At 38.2% G+C, this 21,212-nt stretch overlaps 1 protein-coding gene across 8 annotated transcripts in view; it reads left to right on the top strand.

Moving 5' to 3' along the window:
- Positions 1-21,212, top strand: part of PATJ (PATJ crumbs cell polarity complex component) — a 357,190-nt gene that overhangs the window by 237,281 nt on the left and 98,697 nt on the right. For all 8 annotated transcript variants that reach the window (XM_082652883.1, XM_082652885.1, XM_082652881.1 and 5 more), the window contains one exon: positions 17,197-17,269. In XM_082652883.1, the coding sequence (XP_082509009.1) occupies positions 17,197-17,269 (73 nt within the window). The remainder of the gene's footprint in view (positions 1-17,196; positions 17,270-21,212) is intronic.

The raw sequence follows: 21,212 nt of genomic DNA, 5'->3' as shown, positions 1-21,212 counted from the left end.
AAAATTTTAGAAGCTTCATATTAAGAGTGCTGGTGAGAAATACAGAGGGGAGGAGATGTGAGCTCTGCTGTCTGGAGTCGTGTGGTCCGTTTGGGGCTCCACATTTGCCCGCACCTCATCTGCTAGCTGACTGAGCCCTTTTGGCTTAAATGAGTCAGAATTGGGACTCCTCATTGGTGGTGGCCATCACCAGCAGTGGAAGGAAGCTTGATTCCCTGTTATTGGACTGAAATGACAGATGAGTCTGAATTATTCTTGGGGATGTAACTAACCCTGTATGTTAACAGTCATGCTGTTTCTTTTTGCTTTGGGCCTCAGTTATTATCTGTAAAATGGGGGCTATAAAGCACTTACCTCACTCATTGTGGTGTTTCAAAAATTAGAAATGCTTACCACAGTGTCCAGCATGGAGTAAAGACTTGAAAAAATGTTAGCTGGTCCTTTATGATGGTGATGATCATTGTTTTTCTCCCCCTTCTCTATAGTTACCTGTTAGTAAGACCCATCCACTCCCAGGAGATGGCTGGGATTAAGGGGGAGTTTTATTCCCAGATATGGGCACTAATGTAGGTGATTGAAATATTCCTTTCCATGCCATCACTTCAGCCTCACAGGCGTTGGTGCTTTGCTCCTGAAGAAATCCTACATCGATGCCCTTTTCTCTTGCTCAGTAACACTTTCTGGATTTCCAGGGGTTTTTACCCTTTTTTCTAGGGTGAGAAACCTTCCTCCTCTCATCTGTCTTTATGTATTTATTAAGACGACCACCTCTGGCTTACTCACCTTGAAGTCCTCTGTCAGACACCAATCTCTTTTTTGGGGTTTCTTGGCCCTTGCTGTTGCCAGAGGTTACAAAATTAGAGTTAGATGATGAAAACATGAACAGACTTGAGGAAAGGTCAGCCCCTCAAAAATTTAAGATGTCCATCAAGAGAAGTGCATACAAGTAAAGAGGTGAAGCCATTTAGGCTTTAGAACTTTGTGTGAAGCTGTGTGAGGATCACATGAGAAGACGTTACATAGCACTCAGTAGAGTTTGCACATCAGTGCTTGGCACATGGTGGCAACTGCTGCAAGGGACATTATTAATGATAAACATTACTGTTACCTCTTCAGCATTTGTGGGGCCTTTATGACTCATGCCGTGTCATCCCATTTTAAAGAGAGCAAAAGAAAATTGAGTAGGATCCAAAGGAAATCATTTAATGCAATTAAGTAGTTGGGAAATAGAACCCCCCTCCTTCAAGAAAGAAAGGTTAAACGAACTGAAATTATTTAGAGTACAGAAGAGAAAGCTGAGTAGAATTTTAATAATAGTAATATACTCCCATTAATTTAGTGTCTGGTGGTTTCAATTTTGATTGTTCAGAATCAAGAAAAAAATTTGTTCAGGAAATTAATGGTGTAAGCGTGATTGAGGATGCTGCTGAATACTTATTTACTGGAAGTGATTTTAAGAAATTTAGAAGGATCAAACTACATTCAAAATATGTCATCTAATTATGAGCCTTTCTTACATGGTCATTACATTATAGTGCCTAGCCCATAGTGGGCATTCAGAAAGCTTTATTGAATAAATTTCCTTTCAGCTCCTACTGAGCAATCCAGATTATTTATTCTCCAAAGGCAACAATCATAGTAAGTTAGTTTGACTTATTTTGTGGATTCAAAAATGCATATAGACATATAACTCATATTTTACAAAATTCCTCATACTTTAGTCCCTCTCCCTACTACTTTCTCAAATAATCTAATTTAGGGATATTTTCTATATCTTCTTCTATAGGGGGGAAAATGATGTGGGCTTGATTCTGAACAATCTATCATATCCACTTTTAGACTATCTAAAGGGAAATGAGCTTGAATTGTATCAAGAGAGATGTACACACTGCTTACAACCTTTTGTTTTATTCAATAGATATGTATCTAATAATTTGTGTGCCAGCATTTTATTAATTAATTCATGCTTCAGTTTCCATAGGGAAGGAACTAGTCATTTGACTAAGAACTCTTACCTTGTTTTCTAAAACAAGACTGAACTCTAAGGCTTAGTGATTAAAAAAAGCAACCGCAGTTCCCCCTGCCTGGGCTTGAAACCTACTCTGTGATATCCCAGATTTGTGAGCTTGGTCCATTTCCTGAGCTTTAGTATGGGGATAATATAGCTATCTCTATATTTATAATGTATTTATACATGTCTAATGTATTTATACATGTAAATTGCCTGGCAATATGGACTCAACAATGGTGGCTGCTATAGTGATGAAGATGCTGGAGATGATGTTGATGGCAGAAGAAGGTGGGGAGGGAGGGAGGACAGAGGTAAAAGAGAAGGAAAGAAGCAGTTAGGGAGAAGGGAAGAGGAGGGGTGAAAAGAAGAACCACTTCTCATATATACTTTGTCTCATTCCAGAATCTTGACCAATTTTTGAGTGAAGCGCATTCACAGTTTTAGAATGCTTTAATTCACATCATAATGATTGAGCCCTGGAAGAGATAGGTACGGACATTATATACAACCATTTCTGGCAAATGTTAGAATAAGAGACAAGGACACAGCCTGCCTAAAATGTTTTTTATTTCCCTGTCTCCTGTTGTTGAGCTGCTGCTGCTTCTGCTTCTGTTTCTTCTCCGTGGTCTTCTTTTTTAAATGATGACCTGATCCTCCAACAAGGAGTGGAACACTCTTTAATTGAGGACTGTATAAAGAGAACTCTAATTAACATCAATTAATCCCCATGTCAATAAAATGTATTAAAATAGATTTTACTGAGGTAAGTGATATCAAGTAGGGTCGGAATTTAAAGCACTTAAGGAAATCAAAAAAGAAAATACTTTATTGCTCATCAGCTCTTTACATCACCAATAAGGGTATCATGGTAGATTGGTGTCCTATTCATGTGTAGTAACCTGTGCATTTGAGGTGCTATCCAACACATCATCCTCACTTCTTCAGGCTGATTGTCTAGTTCATTACTCATTTAGATGCATCTTTCAGCCTCTGCCTATAAGTTACCTCTTTCAGGCTGTTGTTACAAGAACTCTAATTTTGCCTAGTTTGGAACCAAATCCTGAAACAATTAAATACTGATTTGTTACCAAGTTTCAGGAATTTAGCACTTAAATCATCTCAGTACAACAGACGCAATTGTACTTTTCCTTAAAACGGCATAACTGCTTTGTGTGATATAATGTTACTTTAAAAACTGATTTTTATACATTGTATTTCTTTGATTAGTGCTTCTCTTTGGCAGTATTTCCTTCCTTAGTTGAAATTAGTGATTCCCTGTGCATTTCCATTGTACGGAAAATTTTGGCTTTTATACCTGAGCAACTCTTTTTCAAATTTATTGACAATTGAGATAAAAATGGGAACTGGCCACAGGTTTGGGAGAATGATTAGTAGTAATCACAGAAAGCTGTTAAAATATGCTGCAGGCAACATTTTAATTAACTAGGGTCTTTAGTCTGTAGTGATGTACATTTGTGTGATCACGTCCTTATAGTCTTTTAACACTTGTCTTTATTCATATACTAATTGATCTATAATTCACAAAAGGGGTGTGTGAGTCATCAAGGAAAATTAGCAAGTTGCTGCTGTGTATATATGACTTACATAATCACTTTTTGCCCTTAGCTCCCTACATTGCTAGATTTTGGACAATCCTGTAATCATGTAATTGTGCCCAATGGCACATATAGACTCTGGTATACTAAATTATTCTACTCTAGATCATCTAGATGTATATTACAATCTGGGGGCTTACTGTGTACCATGCATTCAATTCTGTGAGTTTTCCTGTTCTACATGAGCCCCTCTACACAAGCGCTCCGATTTCAGTACGGGAGGAACACTGTATTAATACGATCAAGAATGAATTGCTGTATTTGGCAGTGCAGGGATCCGAGAAGATGAATGATCTTGCCTGCAGCTCTTGTCATACCTTCCCCCACTATCGAAAATTAAATGTCATGTATAACAACTCACTCTCCATTACTTAATTACATGTGGAAAATGTGTCCTGTTAAAAACTGCTGGGGCTAAAGGAGGCCAAATGAAACTGAAACCCTTGGAAAGATTTAGTGCTAGCTGTCAAGCCCTAACAAGTGAAAGTGGACTCGCCATGGGATCCACCTTACTGTATCCACTGAACATGTCTTGTTTTTATAATTAAAAATATGGTGTGGCCTGTTATCCTCTAGCCACATCCCTAAAAGATGAAGTTGATTTGAAATTAATGTGAATGTCAGAGTAAGTCCATCTGAATAAACAAATTGAATGCCTGTTTTTAAGACCTTTATTGTGCTCTTGATTCTTTACATCTAGTTTTGATCAATAGGAGGGAAAAAAGATTGTGGGAACAAGTATGAATTTGACTTAAGAAACATTCATGCATTTGTTTGACAAGTATTTGCACAGTGCCTACTTGTGCAAGTGTTGTGGAGCGAGTGACACAGAGAACACAGTCTCTGCTCTAAGAGAGGACACAGAGAGTAAAACAGTCCAGTACCTTATCCAGTGGTGTAAATGCTGTGATACTATAGGAACATATAAGAGACACATCTAACCTGGTCTTTGAAGCCTGTGGGAGGGTGTCACAGAGAAAGACGTTTAACCTCAGACCAGAAGGATAAGTAAGCAAAGTCATAGTATGTATAGAAACCCAAAGATTTCTAGAATTGGATGTTATGCCCAATATACCTGAACATTACTTCTAGAAGAAAAGCAGTCCTTCTTTAGGAAAGTATCATTGGATGAACACAGCTATGTGTGTCATTTGATTTGATTTCTGTAAGCAAGCATCTTTCTCACTCTCATAGACCATTAAAGAATGCAAGGCCCCTTTTCAAGTGCACAATAAAATATCATCCAGGGCATATATGACAAGAAGTTTTGAGGAGGAGGCCTGTCATTAGCACTGAACCATGTTAGCAGTTGTAGGAAGTAGAGACTCTCCTGTAGTTTCAAGGCTCTTCTGTTTCTTTGTTTAGTTGGACCGTGTGGTAGAGCCATATAAGTCTCTCAGGTGCTCTGAAATGCTGACTCTTGCTTATTTCTTCCATACTTGTTTCCTGTACTATCCATTTTAAATAGTAATTTTAAATTCATAAGTAGTATTTATAAGACTTTTGGTTCAAGAACAAGGTGAAATTAGAGTGTTTTGTGTTTTGATCTTTTGTCAAAAACATTGGAATTTATATATTGCTCCCTTTGACAGACTGTGGTAACCTTGGGAAGCTGTATATTTAATCCAGTTATCATTCCATCGGGGCATACATTTCTGGAAACATCTTGACAGCCTATGACATATTCTTTTGCATATCCACAGTAGCCGTAAATTTTTCTCTTTTGAGGGTGGCTGTAGCTAGGTAGTCTGAAGTAACCAAATATTTTACAGGGCCATTCGTGAATTCAGATGAATTTAGTCAATTAGGTAAAGTGCTGCTACCAAACAAGACCATCTTTCTTGTATGACTTGTGAAGTATCTTTGAAAACCACTGTTATTATTGCATGAATAGAATTGCTAACTTTTTCTTTGCTGCTCCTATTTCTTAACACCAGCTTGTGGGAATCATGACTATATTTGTTTCACTTCTTTTGGCACTCAGAAACAGCTAGTTGTGATAGTCACAGGGATGATGGGATTTATTTTTTTTTGGCAGTATTTTTACACCTGTCTACACAGTAGAATGCCTGTTTCCTTTGATAGACTCCTCTCCCCCAAACACACACACACATGCACACAATGTATATAGTATGATGGAACGGTAAAAACAGTAAATCTAGATACCTGTCTCCCTCTGTAGGAGCTGAAATAGATCTCTCTTTCACTGCCAAGGTGTGGCCAGTGGGTGGTCATGCAACCTAAGTTTGGACAGTATGATACCTTAGGCTTAGAACAGGAAGCAAGTAATGTGAGTGACTTTGTATGTATGGTGTTTATTCATGGAGCCACAGGGCCTTGATCAGAGGCTCCTGCTATGACATCATTCTGCATCCTGCTTCCTTGTCCTCTGGAAGTCTCTTAGTTCCTGGTCTGTTCCAAGTCTGATCATATAGCCTGCCTATGTTTTGTAAGATTCCAATATCCCTCTAATAAATTACCTTTTGCTTAAGGTGGCCTAAATTCATTTCTATTGCTTGCTGCCAAAGAATCCTAATGAATGGGAAGGATGCTAAAAGTAGAGCTCTCTGAACAAATCATGAGCAACCAGAGCGAGTTCTCTCTGCACATATGCTTGTCACATGTAGGCTCTAAGCCTTGATCCTGAGAAGGTTTTATTTTTCAGACTTCTTTAGCAGAGCACAAGACCTCTGAACAAGTCTCTACTGAGGATCTCCAGTATGACAGGTTTCCATTGCCATTGGCTCTTGAAATGAGATTACCACGATGATTTCAGAGAAATCAGGCAAGATTTTTCCCAGACTTATACCTGCAGGAAGAGTCACCTTTCCTAGCACATGGCCTTCCAGTGAGGGCTGGATACCTGAACAACATTTGGGCTTTGCCAGCCGGAATAAAGAGGAGAATGGCTGTGGATATCTACTGTACTAGCTTTAGAAAGAGTCTCTATGAGAAACTTGGTAGGCTGTCGTTTATCCCATCCAGTCCTAAAGCTCCCCATATTAACTCTCCTGCCAACCTTCACTGCCAAATATTTTATGAGTCAACTTTTCTCTGTACAAATTGCAGCCATTATTTAGAACTTACCTGGGGCCACCTTTGTAAAATGTGGGTCTAGATGCTGAGTCACTCCCAGCAGCCCTCAGTTAGTGATTGACATTGTTAGGAATGCCGTAAATGGAGTTCATAATTCCACTCACTAGGCATTTATTTCAGATTCAGCATATTTAGCTATTTTGGTGGTTTTTCCAGTTGGAAATTGGAAACTATTTAGTGTATTCATATAGTTAGAAATACCTCCTGGAATCTTTTCAGGAAGGAGTTTTGCTCCCACTGAGATATAATGATTTGCTTTGTTTTATATGTTACTTCTGGTTCATTTACATGGAGGTTTCCTGGCTGAATGTTAATTCAATGTCATGTTCCAATTAATATAGCAAATGTAGAGTTTATTTTCAGGTGTCTCACATCACTGTATTTATTGATAATACAGTCAGAAAAAATTATCTAGGCCTGTTTAGTTGTGTTCATGTGTTCATTTATTCAGCTTTTTGTATGTGTACACCTAAACAATGTGCTAGCCACTAGATTGTAGTTATAATCATTTTAGAACAGGTTGCAAAAAATTAAATCAACGTACTCAGTACTCCTGGTTGAATTCAGGCACATAACTTCTACTTTTGATATAATGCTGTTTTGTGGACATAAAATAAGATTTATGGGTTTAGTGAAAGTGAATTTCCAAGTGGTAAGACCAGAGCAGTCCTGAAGACAAAATGGTTTTAAGTGATATTCTAAATAATTCAAATGTATTCTCATCACACTTGTACTTTGTTTGGTCTTAGTTAATTTTTTAAATTGTGGTAAAATATGCATAACATAAAATCTACCTTATTAACCATTTTTAAGTGTACAGTTAAAGTAGAATTAAGTATATTCACATTGTTGTACAGCCATCACCACCATCTATCTCCAAAACTTTTTACATCTTGCAGAACTGCAACTCTATACTCATTGACAAATAATACCCCATTCTGTCCTCTCCGCACCCACCTCCAAGCTCCTGGCAACTATCTTTCTACTTTCTCTCTCTCAATTTAACTACACTAGGTATCTCATAAAAGTGGACTCATACAGTATTTGTCCTTTTGTTACTGGCTTATTTCGCTTACCATAATGTTTTCAAGGTTCATCCATGTTGTAACATGTGTCAGAATTGCCTTCCTTTTTAAAAGTGAATGATATTCCATTGTATGTTTATCCATTCATCTGTTGAGAAACACTTGGGTTGCTTCTACCTTTTGACTATTGTGAATAATGTTAGTATGAACATGAGTGTACAAATGTCTGTTTGAGACTCTCAATTCTTTTCCATATATACCCGGAAGTGGAATTGCTGAATTATATGGCAATTCTATTTTCAGTTTTTTGAAGAACCACTATAGTTTCCATAGCAGCTACACCATATTACATTCCTACCAACGGTGGACAAGGGTTCCAGTTTCTCTACAACCTCACCAACTCTTATTGTTTTCCATTTTTTTGATAGTACTTATCCTATTGGGTATGAGATGGTATCTCATTGTGGTTTTGATGTGCATTTCTCTGATGATTAGTGATATTGAGCATTTTTTGATGTGTTTATTGGCCATTTGTGTCTTTTCAAGTCTTTTTCCTGTTTTTTAATCAGGTTGTTTGTTTTGTTGTTGAGTGGCAGGAATTCTTTATGTATTCTGGATATTAACTCATTATCAGATATACGATTTGCAAAAGTTTTCTCCCATTCCATAGGTTGCCTTTCACTCTGTTGATTGTGTCCTTTGATCCACGGAAGTTTTTCATTTTAATATAGTCCAATTTATCTATTTGTTGTTGCTTGGGCTTTTGGTGTCAAATCCAAGATATCATTGCCAAATCCAATGTCATGAAGTTTGTCCCCTATGTTTTCTTTAACAGTTTTATAGTTTTAGCTCTTATGTTCAAGTCTTTGATCTATTTTGAGTTAATTTCTGTATATGGTATAGGGGAAGGATCCAACTTCATTCTTTTGCATGTGGATATCCAGGTTTCCCTGTACAATTTGTTGAAAAGATCATCCTTTCCCCCATTGAATGGTCTTGGCACCCTTGTTGAAATCATTTGACCCTACACTGAGGGTTTATTTCAGGGCTTTCTATTCTATTCCATTGGTCTATATGTCTGTTCTTAAGCTAATACAACATTGTTTTGATTACTATAGCATTGTAGTACATTGCGAAATCAGGAAGGGTGAGACCTCCAACTTTGTTCTTCTTTTTCAAGATTGTTTTGGCTATTCCGTATAAATTTTAGGATGAAACACACTTTCACTTTTAAAAGAAGGAGAAATTCTCCTTGGAGATATCTCAGACCCTGATAAATGAAAAATTGTGGAATTCTACAAATACACACACACACACATACACACAGCCCATTACATCAGATGTCTTTTTTTTTTCCTCATTCAGAAACTGTTGTCATGGGCTCAGTGTGCTTTCCTGAAGATAAGTATGTTCTCCTCATATCTCACTAATCTTTCTTTTAACCACAATTTGTAGCATTCTTTTAGAGTTTACATCAGAGAGAGAATCTCATATTTAATCCTAAGGAATTAGTCAATAATTATTGAACTGATGCTTTAAATAACATGTTATTGAAATCTCTTACTACAACTTAATTATGGTTACAACTTTGATGGGTAAGGAATAAACATAAAGGGTTTTATCAACAAATCCCTGTATGTGACATGTATGTGCTTCTAAGAATGCAGTGAAGTATTCTTAGAAGAATAGAAAGAAGTTGCTGAGAAAAGCCATGTTAGTAGTTTAGAAATTCAGAAGAGAGAGAGACTGCTGTTGTGACAGTGGTACAGCAAGAGCTAGTTAATGCTACCTGGGTAGATCTACATAGGAAAAAATTAAGTCTAAACTGCATGAACAAATTTAATTCAAGTATTTATTGAGTACCTACTGTATCTCAGATACTATATAAGACCACGGAGTTAAGTAAGAAGTTATTCAAGAACTTCCAATACATGCAGATAAATAACTATACATCAGGCAAAACTAACACCCATAGAGGGAACTCTATGATGTTGGGTTATTCAGAGTGCATTTGCAGGCTTGGTCACAGAGAGGGGATTTCACAGTTGAGACGGGAGTGATTTGGATTGACTGAGACACAGAGAAAGCTGTTGTCACAGTATAGACGATGTGAAAAGTGCATGAATTAGGATGGGGACATTGAACTAGAAGAAAAGAGAAAAAAGAATGAAATCTTTAGAATGAGACCTTTAGACTGAATGCTTTCTTTGGGTCTAAGAGTTGATGGGTGAATGAATCAAGAGTAACTGAGGACTTAGCACCTGAAAATGTAAGCATCTGAGACTGAACATCATAAAACATTAAATGTTAACTATTGTTCCTATGCTTTAGTGTTATGACATTTATGTTATCTCTCAATTCTGTTAGAAGATATTATCCTAATTTTATAGATTAAGAAGCAAGATTTTTTAAAAGTTGCATAGTATCTTGCTTACATCTTACTGGTAGAACTGCAGATGGAACTGTACATTTACCTAGGTCTGCTTAGGACTGGATTTCTTTCCAGAAGAGCACATAGACGTCTTACACATTATATAATCATGAATTCATTTTTAAACTGGAGTATGATTTATACTCAATGCAATAGATTTTAAGTGTTCAGTTTGTTGAGTTTTGATAATACAAAGCATACACCTGTGTAGCCATCACCCAAAACAAAAATGTAAGAAATTCATTCACCCGGAAAGCTTCCTGGTGCTCCTTTCCAGTCAGTCCCTCCCTGCAGAGCCAACACGTCTGATTTCTGTCACCACAGATTAGTTTTAACTATTCTTGAGCTTCGTGTAAATAGAATCAAGCAAGATCTATCATTCTGTGTCTGGTTTCTTTCATTTTACATAATTTTTTTGAGATTTATCCTTGTTGTCCTATATATCAATAGTTCCTTTAATTACTGAGGAATATTCCAATCTATGAAGATACCACAATTTTTTGATCCATTCTCCTGAAGGTGGACATTTGGGTTGTTTCCAGTTTTTAGCTATTCTGATTAAGGTACAAGCATGACTTTTCGGAAAAAAATTATTATAGAATAAACTTGTTTAGAACATCTTTGAGTCAGGATAGACTCCATAATGCTTCAAACATTAACTAACAGCCCAAATGTCAGTCGCTTAAAACGACACAGGGTTTCTTTCTTTCTCATTGTACAGGTCTACCGGGGCTCAGCAAGGGGGCCTCTCTGCTCCCTATGGTCAGTTAGGTACCCAGGCAACAGAGGTTCCATCTCAGCCTGTGTTTCCATGATCACCAAGGCAGAAAAGGAAACGTAGTTAATGGAGAACTGGCTCAACTTTAAAGGTGAAGAAAACTACCAGCCAGAGGATTTAGGAACAGCCCTACTCACTGTCAGAGAAGAGTACTGAGGGAATTACACCCCATCATACTATTCACCATCCTACCTACACTATCAAGCATAATGAGTATTTTAAAGCATTTTACAGTCATTATATTTATTTGAGGGGTGAGTAATGTAGCTGTGATACTCCGAACTTAATTATGAAAAGTTGATCGAGTCAGAGTGCGCAAACTTAGAACCCTGCATGCATCGTTACCCTGAGGAAAATTGTGAAATAGCTTTAAGAGTAAATTGTGACAGGGCTTCCCTGGTGGCGCAGTGGTTGAGAGTCCGCCTGCCGATGCAGGGGACGCGGGTTCGCGCCCCGGTTCGGGAGGATCCCACATGTCGCGGAGCGGATGGGCCCATGAGTCATGGCCGCTGAGCCTGCGCATCCGGAGCCTGTGCTCCACAACGGGAGAGGCCACAACAGTGAGAGGCCCGCATACCGCAAGAAAAAAAAAAGAGTAAATTGTGACGTAGTAGAACTTTTCCCCAAGATGGATCTGGGGATATTAGCTTGCATATATGAGAGAAGATATTTGTGGCTTTGGGTCAGGCTATTGAAATGGAAAACACTGTAATATAATAGTTAAAAGAGTAGGTTTTGAAGCCAGATGGCTGGATTTTAATCTGAGCTTGCTATTTATTAGCTTTGTGCCTTTGGTCAGGTAGCTTAACCTCTGTGTAAAATGAAGAAAATAATTATAACTACTACGTAGAATTGTTATGAAGGTTAAATGAGTTAACACATAAAAAGCATCAAAACAGCAATACATGGTAAGAACTCAAAAGTTATGTTTCTGGTGATCGTGTTTTCCAAATCAAAAAGTTTTGTTAGGTATTACTTTTCTCTTGCTGTGTAACAAACTACCACAAATATAATGGCTTAGAACAACACCCGTGTATTAGCTGACAGTTCTGTAGGTCAGAAGTCTGGCACAGAGGGGCTGGGCTCTCTGCTTAGGATATCATGAGACAGAAATCAAGATGTTGGCCAGGCTGAGCGCTTTTCTGGAGCCTTGGGTAAAAATCTACTTCCAAGCTCATTCTTGTTAAAGTCTATTTCCTTGTTGGTTCTTAGATGGAGACTTTTCTTAGCTTTTAGAGGCCATTCACGTCCTTTACCATGAGGCCCCTTTCATGCTCAAGCCAGAGATGGTACTTCTAATCTCTGACTTTCTATCTCTGACCTCCAGGCATTCCTTAAAATTCATGTAGGTCAACCTACTAATTTCAGAGATCAGGACAATGAGGCTCTAAGAAGTGAAATCTCCAGATTTAAAGGGCCCGTGTGATTAGGTCTTGCCCAACCTGGTAATCTGCCTTTATCTTAAGGTCAGCTATGCTGTATAATTTAACCTAATCATGGAAGGGAATTCATCCTACTCACAACCTGTAAACCAGGGAGCAGGAATCTTGGGAGCCTTCTTAGAATTCTGCCTAACACATGTTTTGCACGATTTTTACCAATATGAATATATTTTTATAACAAGATTGAATTGAAATGTGGATCCAGAGTGTGTCTTTGTCATAAATATAAATATTCTACAAACAAAAAAACTGAATTGGGTGTGTTCTAGCATCCTTTTGGAGAAAAACTAAATTGACAGTCCCTAGATAGAAATTCCACTATTGTGATTGTCTGTTTACCCTAGCTGTGTTCCTCACTAATTGCTAATATCATCAAAGGCAGGAATCATGTTTTATTCATTTTTGTATTCATAGTATAAATATTTGTTAAACAAATGAATATATTCAAAATGAAATCAGAGCTATATTATTGAAGTAAACTCTAATTGAAGTAATTAGAAGTTACTTCAATTACCAATTGAAGTAAACTCTAGCCAGCTTAAATTAAAAGGAGAATGTATTGTAAGAATCCAGGGATATCTTGTGGACTCTTAAGAAGAAGCCATACAGCTAAGACTCTGAAGAGAAGGAAGTAGGGTGACTTCAGAGACGTCAGCAGAAGGGAGTTCTGAAGCCCCTGTTTAGCCTTGAGCATTTCCATTAGTATTGTCTAGATACCACACTCTTGATCTCTATGAGTCTGTTCTAGATTTTGAGTCCCTGGGAGAGAGAACTGATGGGCTCAAAATGTGGCTGGCATCTGCCCCCTACATCCACTGGGGTTGAGGCCAGCTGTCGGTGTTACACAGTATAGCCCATCCATGTAATCACTGTGAGCTGGGCAGACACTCCGAGAAATGTCCATTAATGTGGTAAATACCAATAGCTGGCTGACTGCAGGCAGCACATCTTCTCTAACTCGTGAAGTAGCTTGGAAAGCATAGAGCACACTCTTGATAGTTCTACTTCATATCTTTTTCCTGCTTTGTTAAGACCCCTTTCAGTCAACAGACATTTATAGTACACCTACTCTCGCTGAGGTATCCTGCTACAAGCTGGGGATATAAAGAAATAAGATCCCATCTCTGTGTTTAGAGAGGGAGAAAGAGCAGCACAAATAATCCTTTTTTTTTTTTTTTTTTTTTTTGCGGTACGCGGGCCTCTCGCTGTCGTGGCCTCTCCCGTTGCGGAGCACAGGCTCCGGACGCGCAGGCTCAGCGGCCATGGCTCACGGGCCCAGCCGCTCCGCGGCATGTGGGATCTTCCCGGACCGGGGCACGAACCCGTGTCCCCTGCATTGGCAGGCGGACTCTCAACCACTGCGCCACCAGGGGAGCCCACAAATAATCTTAATAGAGCACAGCAAGTCCAGTGATAAGGACATACCTATACAGTGTTCCAAGGTACCCTGGAAACCTCACATTTATCCATGGTAGAATTCCACTCTCTCTCTCCCAACAGCTGTTAAAAAGAATTACAAAAACACCAACAAACAATTACAATTCCTGATTGTATACCGTGTGGGGCACCAGGACCTAAGAAACTTATGTTGATTATACTGGGAAGAAAAGGTTAATTATGAAGCAAACAGATTTCATTCCTTATGAGAATCATGGACTCTGAGGGGTCAGAGGGTCCCCAGAAGTCTTTCAGGTTAACTGTTTGTGTGAAGTGTAATTATCTTCTCTCCTTTGGTTTCCCTCTTCCCATTTCTTTCTCTTTAAAATTGCTGCCCTGTCAGGTCTCCACTTGCTTAATGCCGAGGTGTGTGAACACTCACTCACTAGTGGATTATAACGGATTATGAACTGTAAATTTTTATAGCAGCTTTCTTCACTCCACTGAGGTTTTCTGTACTGTTCTGTTTTTAAAAAATTAATATGGACTTTAAAGGCCAGTAAAGTCATACTAATTTGGGGAAAATTGTTAAATTATGAAGGGATAACTTGGTCCAGCTAATCATAATTTCTCAATAAGAATTTACGTGTAGCTATGTTTTTTAATGCCGGTAACCTTTGAAAGAGATATGAAAAGCCATCTGCTTAATTACTGCCAAATACGCTCTGCCCCACGGGCTCTGAATCTGGAGCAGATATGTCCTATTGGCTTTCAGCTCTAAGCTAGAGCTGAGCTCTATTGTGTTATTCCATGGGGGAGATTGAATGGGAAAGGGAATTACCACTGGGAAGATGCTGTTACTTACCCATGGGTAATTGATTACTTCTTCTGTGTATGAGCAAATTGCTGAGGAATGGATTGTACTCCCTGAAAAACTATGGCCATCTCTTAACATAATAGTGCATGCTCAGGGAATCTATAATAATGTCAGAAGAAACAGACATGTTCTTCATGCTCTGTGTCACTTTGTGATTTTAGTTTTTCTCCCTTTGCTTTGGTTTGGCTGGCGTGCTAGATAATCTAAGGATTTAAGAAGGTTAGAGCAAGAAATGGTACCTAGACTTCATCTCTTAATTTATACTCTGCCTTATTCCACAAGAATTTTTATCAACTTAGAATTCTTACAGTTCAACCTACTTATTACTTAAGAGATCAGGAGACGGATTCTCTTGGAAGTGATTTCCCCCAAATCCCACAGCTAGTTTAATGGTAGTTCTAGAACTGAAACTGCCTCTGTCTCTTTAATGAAGTGAGTGATCATTACATTTTTAAAAATAACTATGTTAAGTACAGACTATTTTCCAGGCAATGTGTTTGCCCTAGATGATGTAATAGAGAGTAGGAAGGACATGAGTTCTGTCCTTGGAGTGCTTACATTTGAGGGGAAGACAGATTTGAAGCAGGTGTGCATACAAATCAGGTACATTTTGAAAGAAAACAGATTTATGATCATTGACAGGTGCTGTGAGCATATAGTGGAGGTCCTGGAAAGCTTGTTTCAGGAAATGACATTTATGGTGAGCTATGAAGGAGAAATAGGAAAAAATCAGACAAAAGATTTGGGCATGAAGCATGCAGAGCAGAAGAGAAGATGAGAGAAGGCCATGAGGTGGATGGAGCTTGGCTCAGCTGAGAAATGGAGAGGAGGCCTGTGTAATTGGGTTGGATCAGAGTGAGGAAGAGAAGGGGGAACAAGAAAAGGCCAGAGGTGGGAGCTGGGGCCAGATTGCTCAAGGCCTTATAGCCTCCCTAACAATTTTGAACTTGATCCTAAGTGCAGTAAGGAGCCATAGGAGGATTTTAAGCAGGAGAAAGAAATATAATCAGATTTATGTTTTAGAACCATAATAACTGCTGGGTGAAGAATGGATTGAACAGAGGATGAAGAGTGTAAGTAGGGAGACCAAATAGGATGTTCTTAAATATATTAATTCAGGTGAGAAATGATGATCACTTGTACTAGGATAGGAAGGAAAGAAGTGCAAAGATTCAAGATACGTTTTGAAGATGGGATCAATAAGACTTCTTGATGGATTAGGTATACAATTGAGCAGTGAGAGGTTTCAAGAATGACTTTTAGGTTCCTGGTTAAACAACTGGGTGAATACTGTTGATATTTACTAAGGTGGAGAGGAAGTTGACTGTGGAACCCTCTGGGAACTGAGCGGGATAAAGAGCTTTATTTTATTTGAGATGCATCTAAGACATCTAGTGGAGATGTAAAGTGGGAGTTGGATATGCAGATCCTAGGCTCAGAAAAAGATGCAGGCTAACTGTGAATTTGGAAGACATCAATATATAGTCTTTGAACTCAAGGGAATAATTCATGTCGTTGAGGTTATTGAACTCACACTGGAGGAGAAGGATGGGTGGGGTATAAATTTTAAAAAGAAAGGCATTTCAGGTAAAGGCAGTGATATGATTAAAGCCTCAAAGTAGGAAAGACATCGACTGATGGATCTTTTTCCAATTGGTGAGACATAAAAAATAAAATGGGATAAAATGGATTTGAGTGCCCTCCTAAGTCAGATAGTGGCTATCCTATGTACACTGGACAAGAGATCTGTGAACGGTCTTAAATCTTTGCACACCAGTAAGAAGCTTCTTTGGTTTATATTGTGAAACCTAAAGTCAAACTTCACATAAATCTTGAGATAACTATTTTGGTGGTGTGTCACGAATGAACAGTAAAGGACAGATTTCCCACAGAACCACTGCTTACCTACCATTTGCTAGTAACATAGTGGAAATAGCCCAAATCACCAGAACTGGTATTCTAGGAGCTGTTCTGTGCCTGTCTTCCTGGTAATGAAGTTTTAGCTCCCACCTCCTGTGCTCCAATTAGACTCCTTCTCACACAGTCCGCCCATGCGGGAACTGTCATACACATCCCATCATCCTTCATCTGGCAGAACAAATTTAGAAGCCAAATGAGGAGGCTGGGAACCTTTCCAGTTCAAAGAACAAAATGCTTCAGACATTAATGGGGCCTAGAGGTTGCACACCCCATATGAAAAATTTATACTCCTCGGTGTTGAAAGAGTTGATGCCTTTCCAAAAGTATCCTCTGCAGCACCTGACTTACTAAGCAGAAGTTGGCCAACTTGTAGCATCATCACTTTGTCACTAATAATTGTATCTTGGTATCCCTTGAGTAATACATCTGTTTTTGTACCTAATGGCTTTGCATGCTCAAAACCAGTGTATATTTACATTTTTTTTAAATTCTGTGGTGCTGTGAGTGCATTTTCAACTGAGAACTGAGGAAGTGATTCTAATTTGAGCCAAGAACTTAGCATTTACCGTGTACTGATACTGCCTTTTACTGTGTGCTGATTCTGCCTATTTTAACATCCACAGAAATGAAGATGCGGTCAATCAGATGGCCGTTACTCCCTTTCCATTACCATCAAGTTCCCCATCTTCTACTGAGGTAAGATGACTGCTAATTAGCTTAGTGAATGAATTACATGGATTTTCAGTATCTGGTATTCCAAACTCAGAATTTATTAGCTAGGGTATTTCCCTAATGAAAATAGGAAGTATTTGAGGCACTGATTGTAAAGTAATATAACAATGTTAAACAAACACATTAGAACTTAACCATATGAGTACTGCCTTTTTCAAAGTTCCTTAAGGTTCATTCTAGATATGCAATTTGTCCTAACTAGGCATTTCAGAATTTATTAGAAAATTCTCTTTTTTAATGACTGAATCGTACCTTTCTTTGTGGTTTAAAAACACTTTAATACTATGATTGCTGGTGTCTTTAAATATTTTCATCTATTGATGAAGAAATTACTAGTACAACAAGATTGCTAACATAGTAATATGCTTCTAGAGATGGATGGATAGATAGATAGGTAGCTGGCTCTATAAATAATCAGCTGAGGGATTCCCAGCTGAGGAACGTTACATTCTCTTCTCATTTTTTACTTATTAAATTATTTTTAATTCCCTAAAATACGCATTTATTAAAACTAATCAAACAATGCAGTTATTAGAAAATTTTATTTTCCTTTCCGTACCTCCTCAAGTTAAGTTTTATTGTTTAGTATCTTTCTATACTTTTTCCTTTGCTTCTATAACAAAAATAAACTATTTGAATAGCGTCTCTTTTAGTAAATATTTGATCATGTGATACTTATTCTTTCCATTCAACAAGTATTCGATGAATGCATATTACGCGCCAGGTACTATTTTGGGTATTTAAAGAAATAGGCATGAATAAAACAGATAAGTCTCCCTGACATGGTTCAGCTTACCTTCTAATGAGGAAATTAACTAGCGAATGCATAAATAAACTAAGAGAATTATCAGTAGTGTTCAGTGTCTTACAGATAATTAAAATAGGGAATGTGGCTTGTGACTACTTTGATTGGTTACAGGGAAAGCCTCTTGGACAAGGTGAAATTTAAACAAGATCAAAATGATAAGAAGGAGCCAGACATGCAAAAATAAGGGGGAAGAGCTTTCTCTGCAGAGAGGACAAAAATAGCTCTCAAGCAAGAATAAGCTGGGGGCGCATATTGGGAGCCCTGGAGAGTAGTGGGATAAAATGCAAGAGAGAGGGAGGGAATGTGACGTGGGCGGGAGAGAGGAGCTTTGTGAGTCAGAGTAAGAAGTTCAGGTTTTAGTCTGTGTGCAGTAGAAGCCACTGGAAGGTTTTTAACAGGGGAGTGAGGTGACCTGATAATATAGTCTACCAGGTGGAAAATGGACTAAAGGAAGGTAAAAGTAATACACTAGACGGCAGAAGCCCAGGCAAGACCTGATTGTGGTTAGATGAGGTTTTGGGGTTGGAAGCAAAGAAAAGTGAGTTGATGATTCTTGATGTTTTGGATGTTGAATCAGACTTGATTAAATGTGGGAGCCGAAGGGAACTAGAGAATCGTGGATAGACCTAGATTTTTGGCTTGAGCAACTAGGTAGATGGTGGTACCATTTACATTTAGGCAGAAATTAAGAGGTCATTGTAGACTGGTTAAGTTTGAGGTGCATATTCTGCATTCTTCTGGAATAGATTCTATACATTAAAAAGAGAAAAGGTGCTTTATTTTGCTTAATCTAATAGTCATATTTAATATGCTGTATTATATATTTTTTCCAATTGACAGACATTCAGATTACTTTCCAATTTTTTGCCAGTAAAAGAATACCAAAATATACATGTGTGATGTGCGCACCTGCACACATGTGTATGTCAGTCATTTGGTACTGGTGCTTTTATTTCTATAGCGTAGATTTCCCCAATGTACAATTGCTGAGGCAAAAAGTACACAAGTTCGAAATTTTAATCTGTATTTACTAGTTACTATCAGAAAAGATTGTAGTGATGTTGGCTCCCCACTGATAGACATTTAGCCACAGCTTTGCTGGCACTGGGTATTTTCATTCTAACTGAGACCAGAGTAGGCAGTTAGCAGTGGTGGAAATGAGGGGCCCCAGAGGGGTGCTACTTCAGTTCAAATCCTAGCACAGCCATACACCAGACATGTGAACTTGGATAGTTACAGTAACTTCTGTCCCCACTTATCTGTAGGGAGATAACAATAATTCCTACTGTAGGGAGATAACAATAGTTCCTACTTCGTAAGGTTGTTAAGATTAAATGAGAGAGGGAGAGGAGAAGATATCTATATCTATCTAGATCTAGCTATCTTGTGCCGGGCACATGGTAGCTCCCCAATAAGTGTTAGTACTTAATTCCTAATTCTTTTGCATTTATAGAATGTCATATAAATCCTTTTTGTTTTGGATGGGTGGGGGTCAGTATTTTAGAATAATTTTTTCTATAGTACTGTTAGTTATGAATGTTCCCATCAAAATAGCATCCACTTGGAACTGAATTTTTCTTTCATTGCCCATATTTTTTCTCAGTGCAGTGAGCAGCAAAACTAGCCTGGCATCGAATTGTAAATCTGCTATGAGATCCCGCTTTTGTGTTTTAGAGTGAGTAAAGGTGTAGGTTGGTGTCAGCATTTAGTTTGAGAAGACCATTTCTGGGGTCCTGTTTGGTTTCTTTTGTTTACTTTCTGTCAGGAGTGACTTCTAGTATTAACCGTGTATTTTCTCTAGTTTATACCCAGCCAGCTGGTTTCCGCTGCCTTTCTGCTGACAGGACAGCAACTTAGAAAAGGATGATTGAATACAGTATCTACTGTGTCCACTATCTTGGATGCATTGTCCCAAGTCCTATTTACATCCATACCTCTGAGAGACAGTATTTTTATTTCCACTTTACAGAAGAGATTGGGGTCTAGAGCGGCTATGTAGCATACGCATATGCCCAGAGGCAGCTGTGTTATTCAGCATTACAGTGTATTAACGTGCTGTGCGCTCCACATACATCTGTTGATTTTCCCCCTTATGCCTTTGTTCCTATTGTTTCTTCCACTTGGGTTGCCTCCCCACTTCCTCTTTGTTAATTCATAACCACTAAGTCCATGGAGAATTGCTTTTTGGAAGCCTCCTCCAAGTTTGCTATGACTCAAAATGAATAAAATAACGTATACAGATTAATAAGCGTAGCGCCTGAAATACAAGTGCTCAAAAATGTGAGATACTATTCTTATGACCAACTTCATCCTACACTGTTCCCTTTAATAATCTTTACTCTCTTCATAGTTAAATAATACTCATGATTCATTTAAAAAGTGAAAATTGCCCTTTGGCCTGTATGTGATATCACTTGGGCCTATAGAAAAAGAGGGACCCATTTCTAAATGGGGTTATGAACTAGGATTCTGTCACTTTTCCTTCCCTCGTTATCTCCATGTTTTAATAATGTAGGACTGTAAACACCACACTAAATTGTATGCTTTTATAGGGCCAGACTTACTGTCCTCCTGACCACTGAGTCCTCAGTGCTTAGCATATAGTACTTGCTTAATAAATACTTGTGGAATAAGTGAATGGCTTTTCTGCTGTATCCTTGATTTTACGGTTGCATACTTACTTCTTATTGATTCAGTTCATTCTGCCATTATTTACCAAATACCTGCTTTGCAAAACGTAAAAAGATTAATTGCACATAGTCTTTACCCTCAAGAGCTTGTAGTCTTATAGGGGAAATAAGACATGTATGTTACTAAAACAAGGTGTCCTAAGAGATAAAGCTTTAGGAGGAGTTCACAGAAGGTGAATAGTATTTCCTAGTGGAACAGCTATTTCTGATGGATATATTGTATTTTAAAATATGAATACGGTTAGATAAGAATGTAGGAATAGCACAAACAAAAGCACAGAAGTAAGAAAAATCTGGGGGTGGGATGGGGAGAAGAATATAATGGGTATGTGAAAGAGAGTAATAGAAGATGGGGTTGGAAAAATAAATTGAGGTCAAATGAGAGAATCTTGAATTTAAATCTCGGAAG

This window comes from Grampus griseus, assembly GCF_964374135.1.
Source record: "Grampus griseus genome assembly, chromosome: 1".
Classification (NCBI taxonomy): domain Eukaryota; kingdom Metazoa; phylum Chordata; class Mammalia; order Artiodactyla; family Delphinidae; genus Grampus; species Grampus griseus.
Note: the sequence above shows the minus strand (reverse complement) of the source record. Positions and strands in the feature narration are given on the sequence as shown.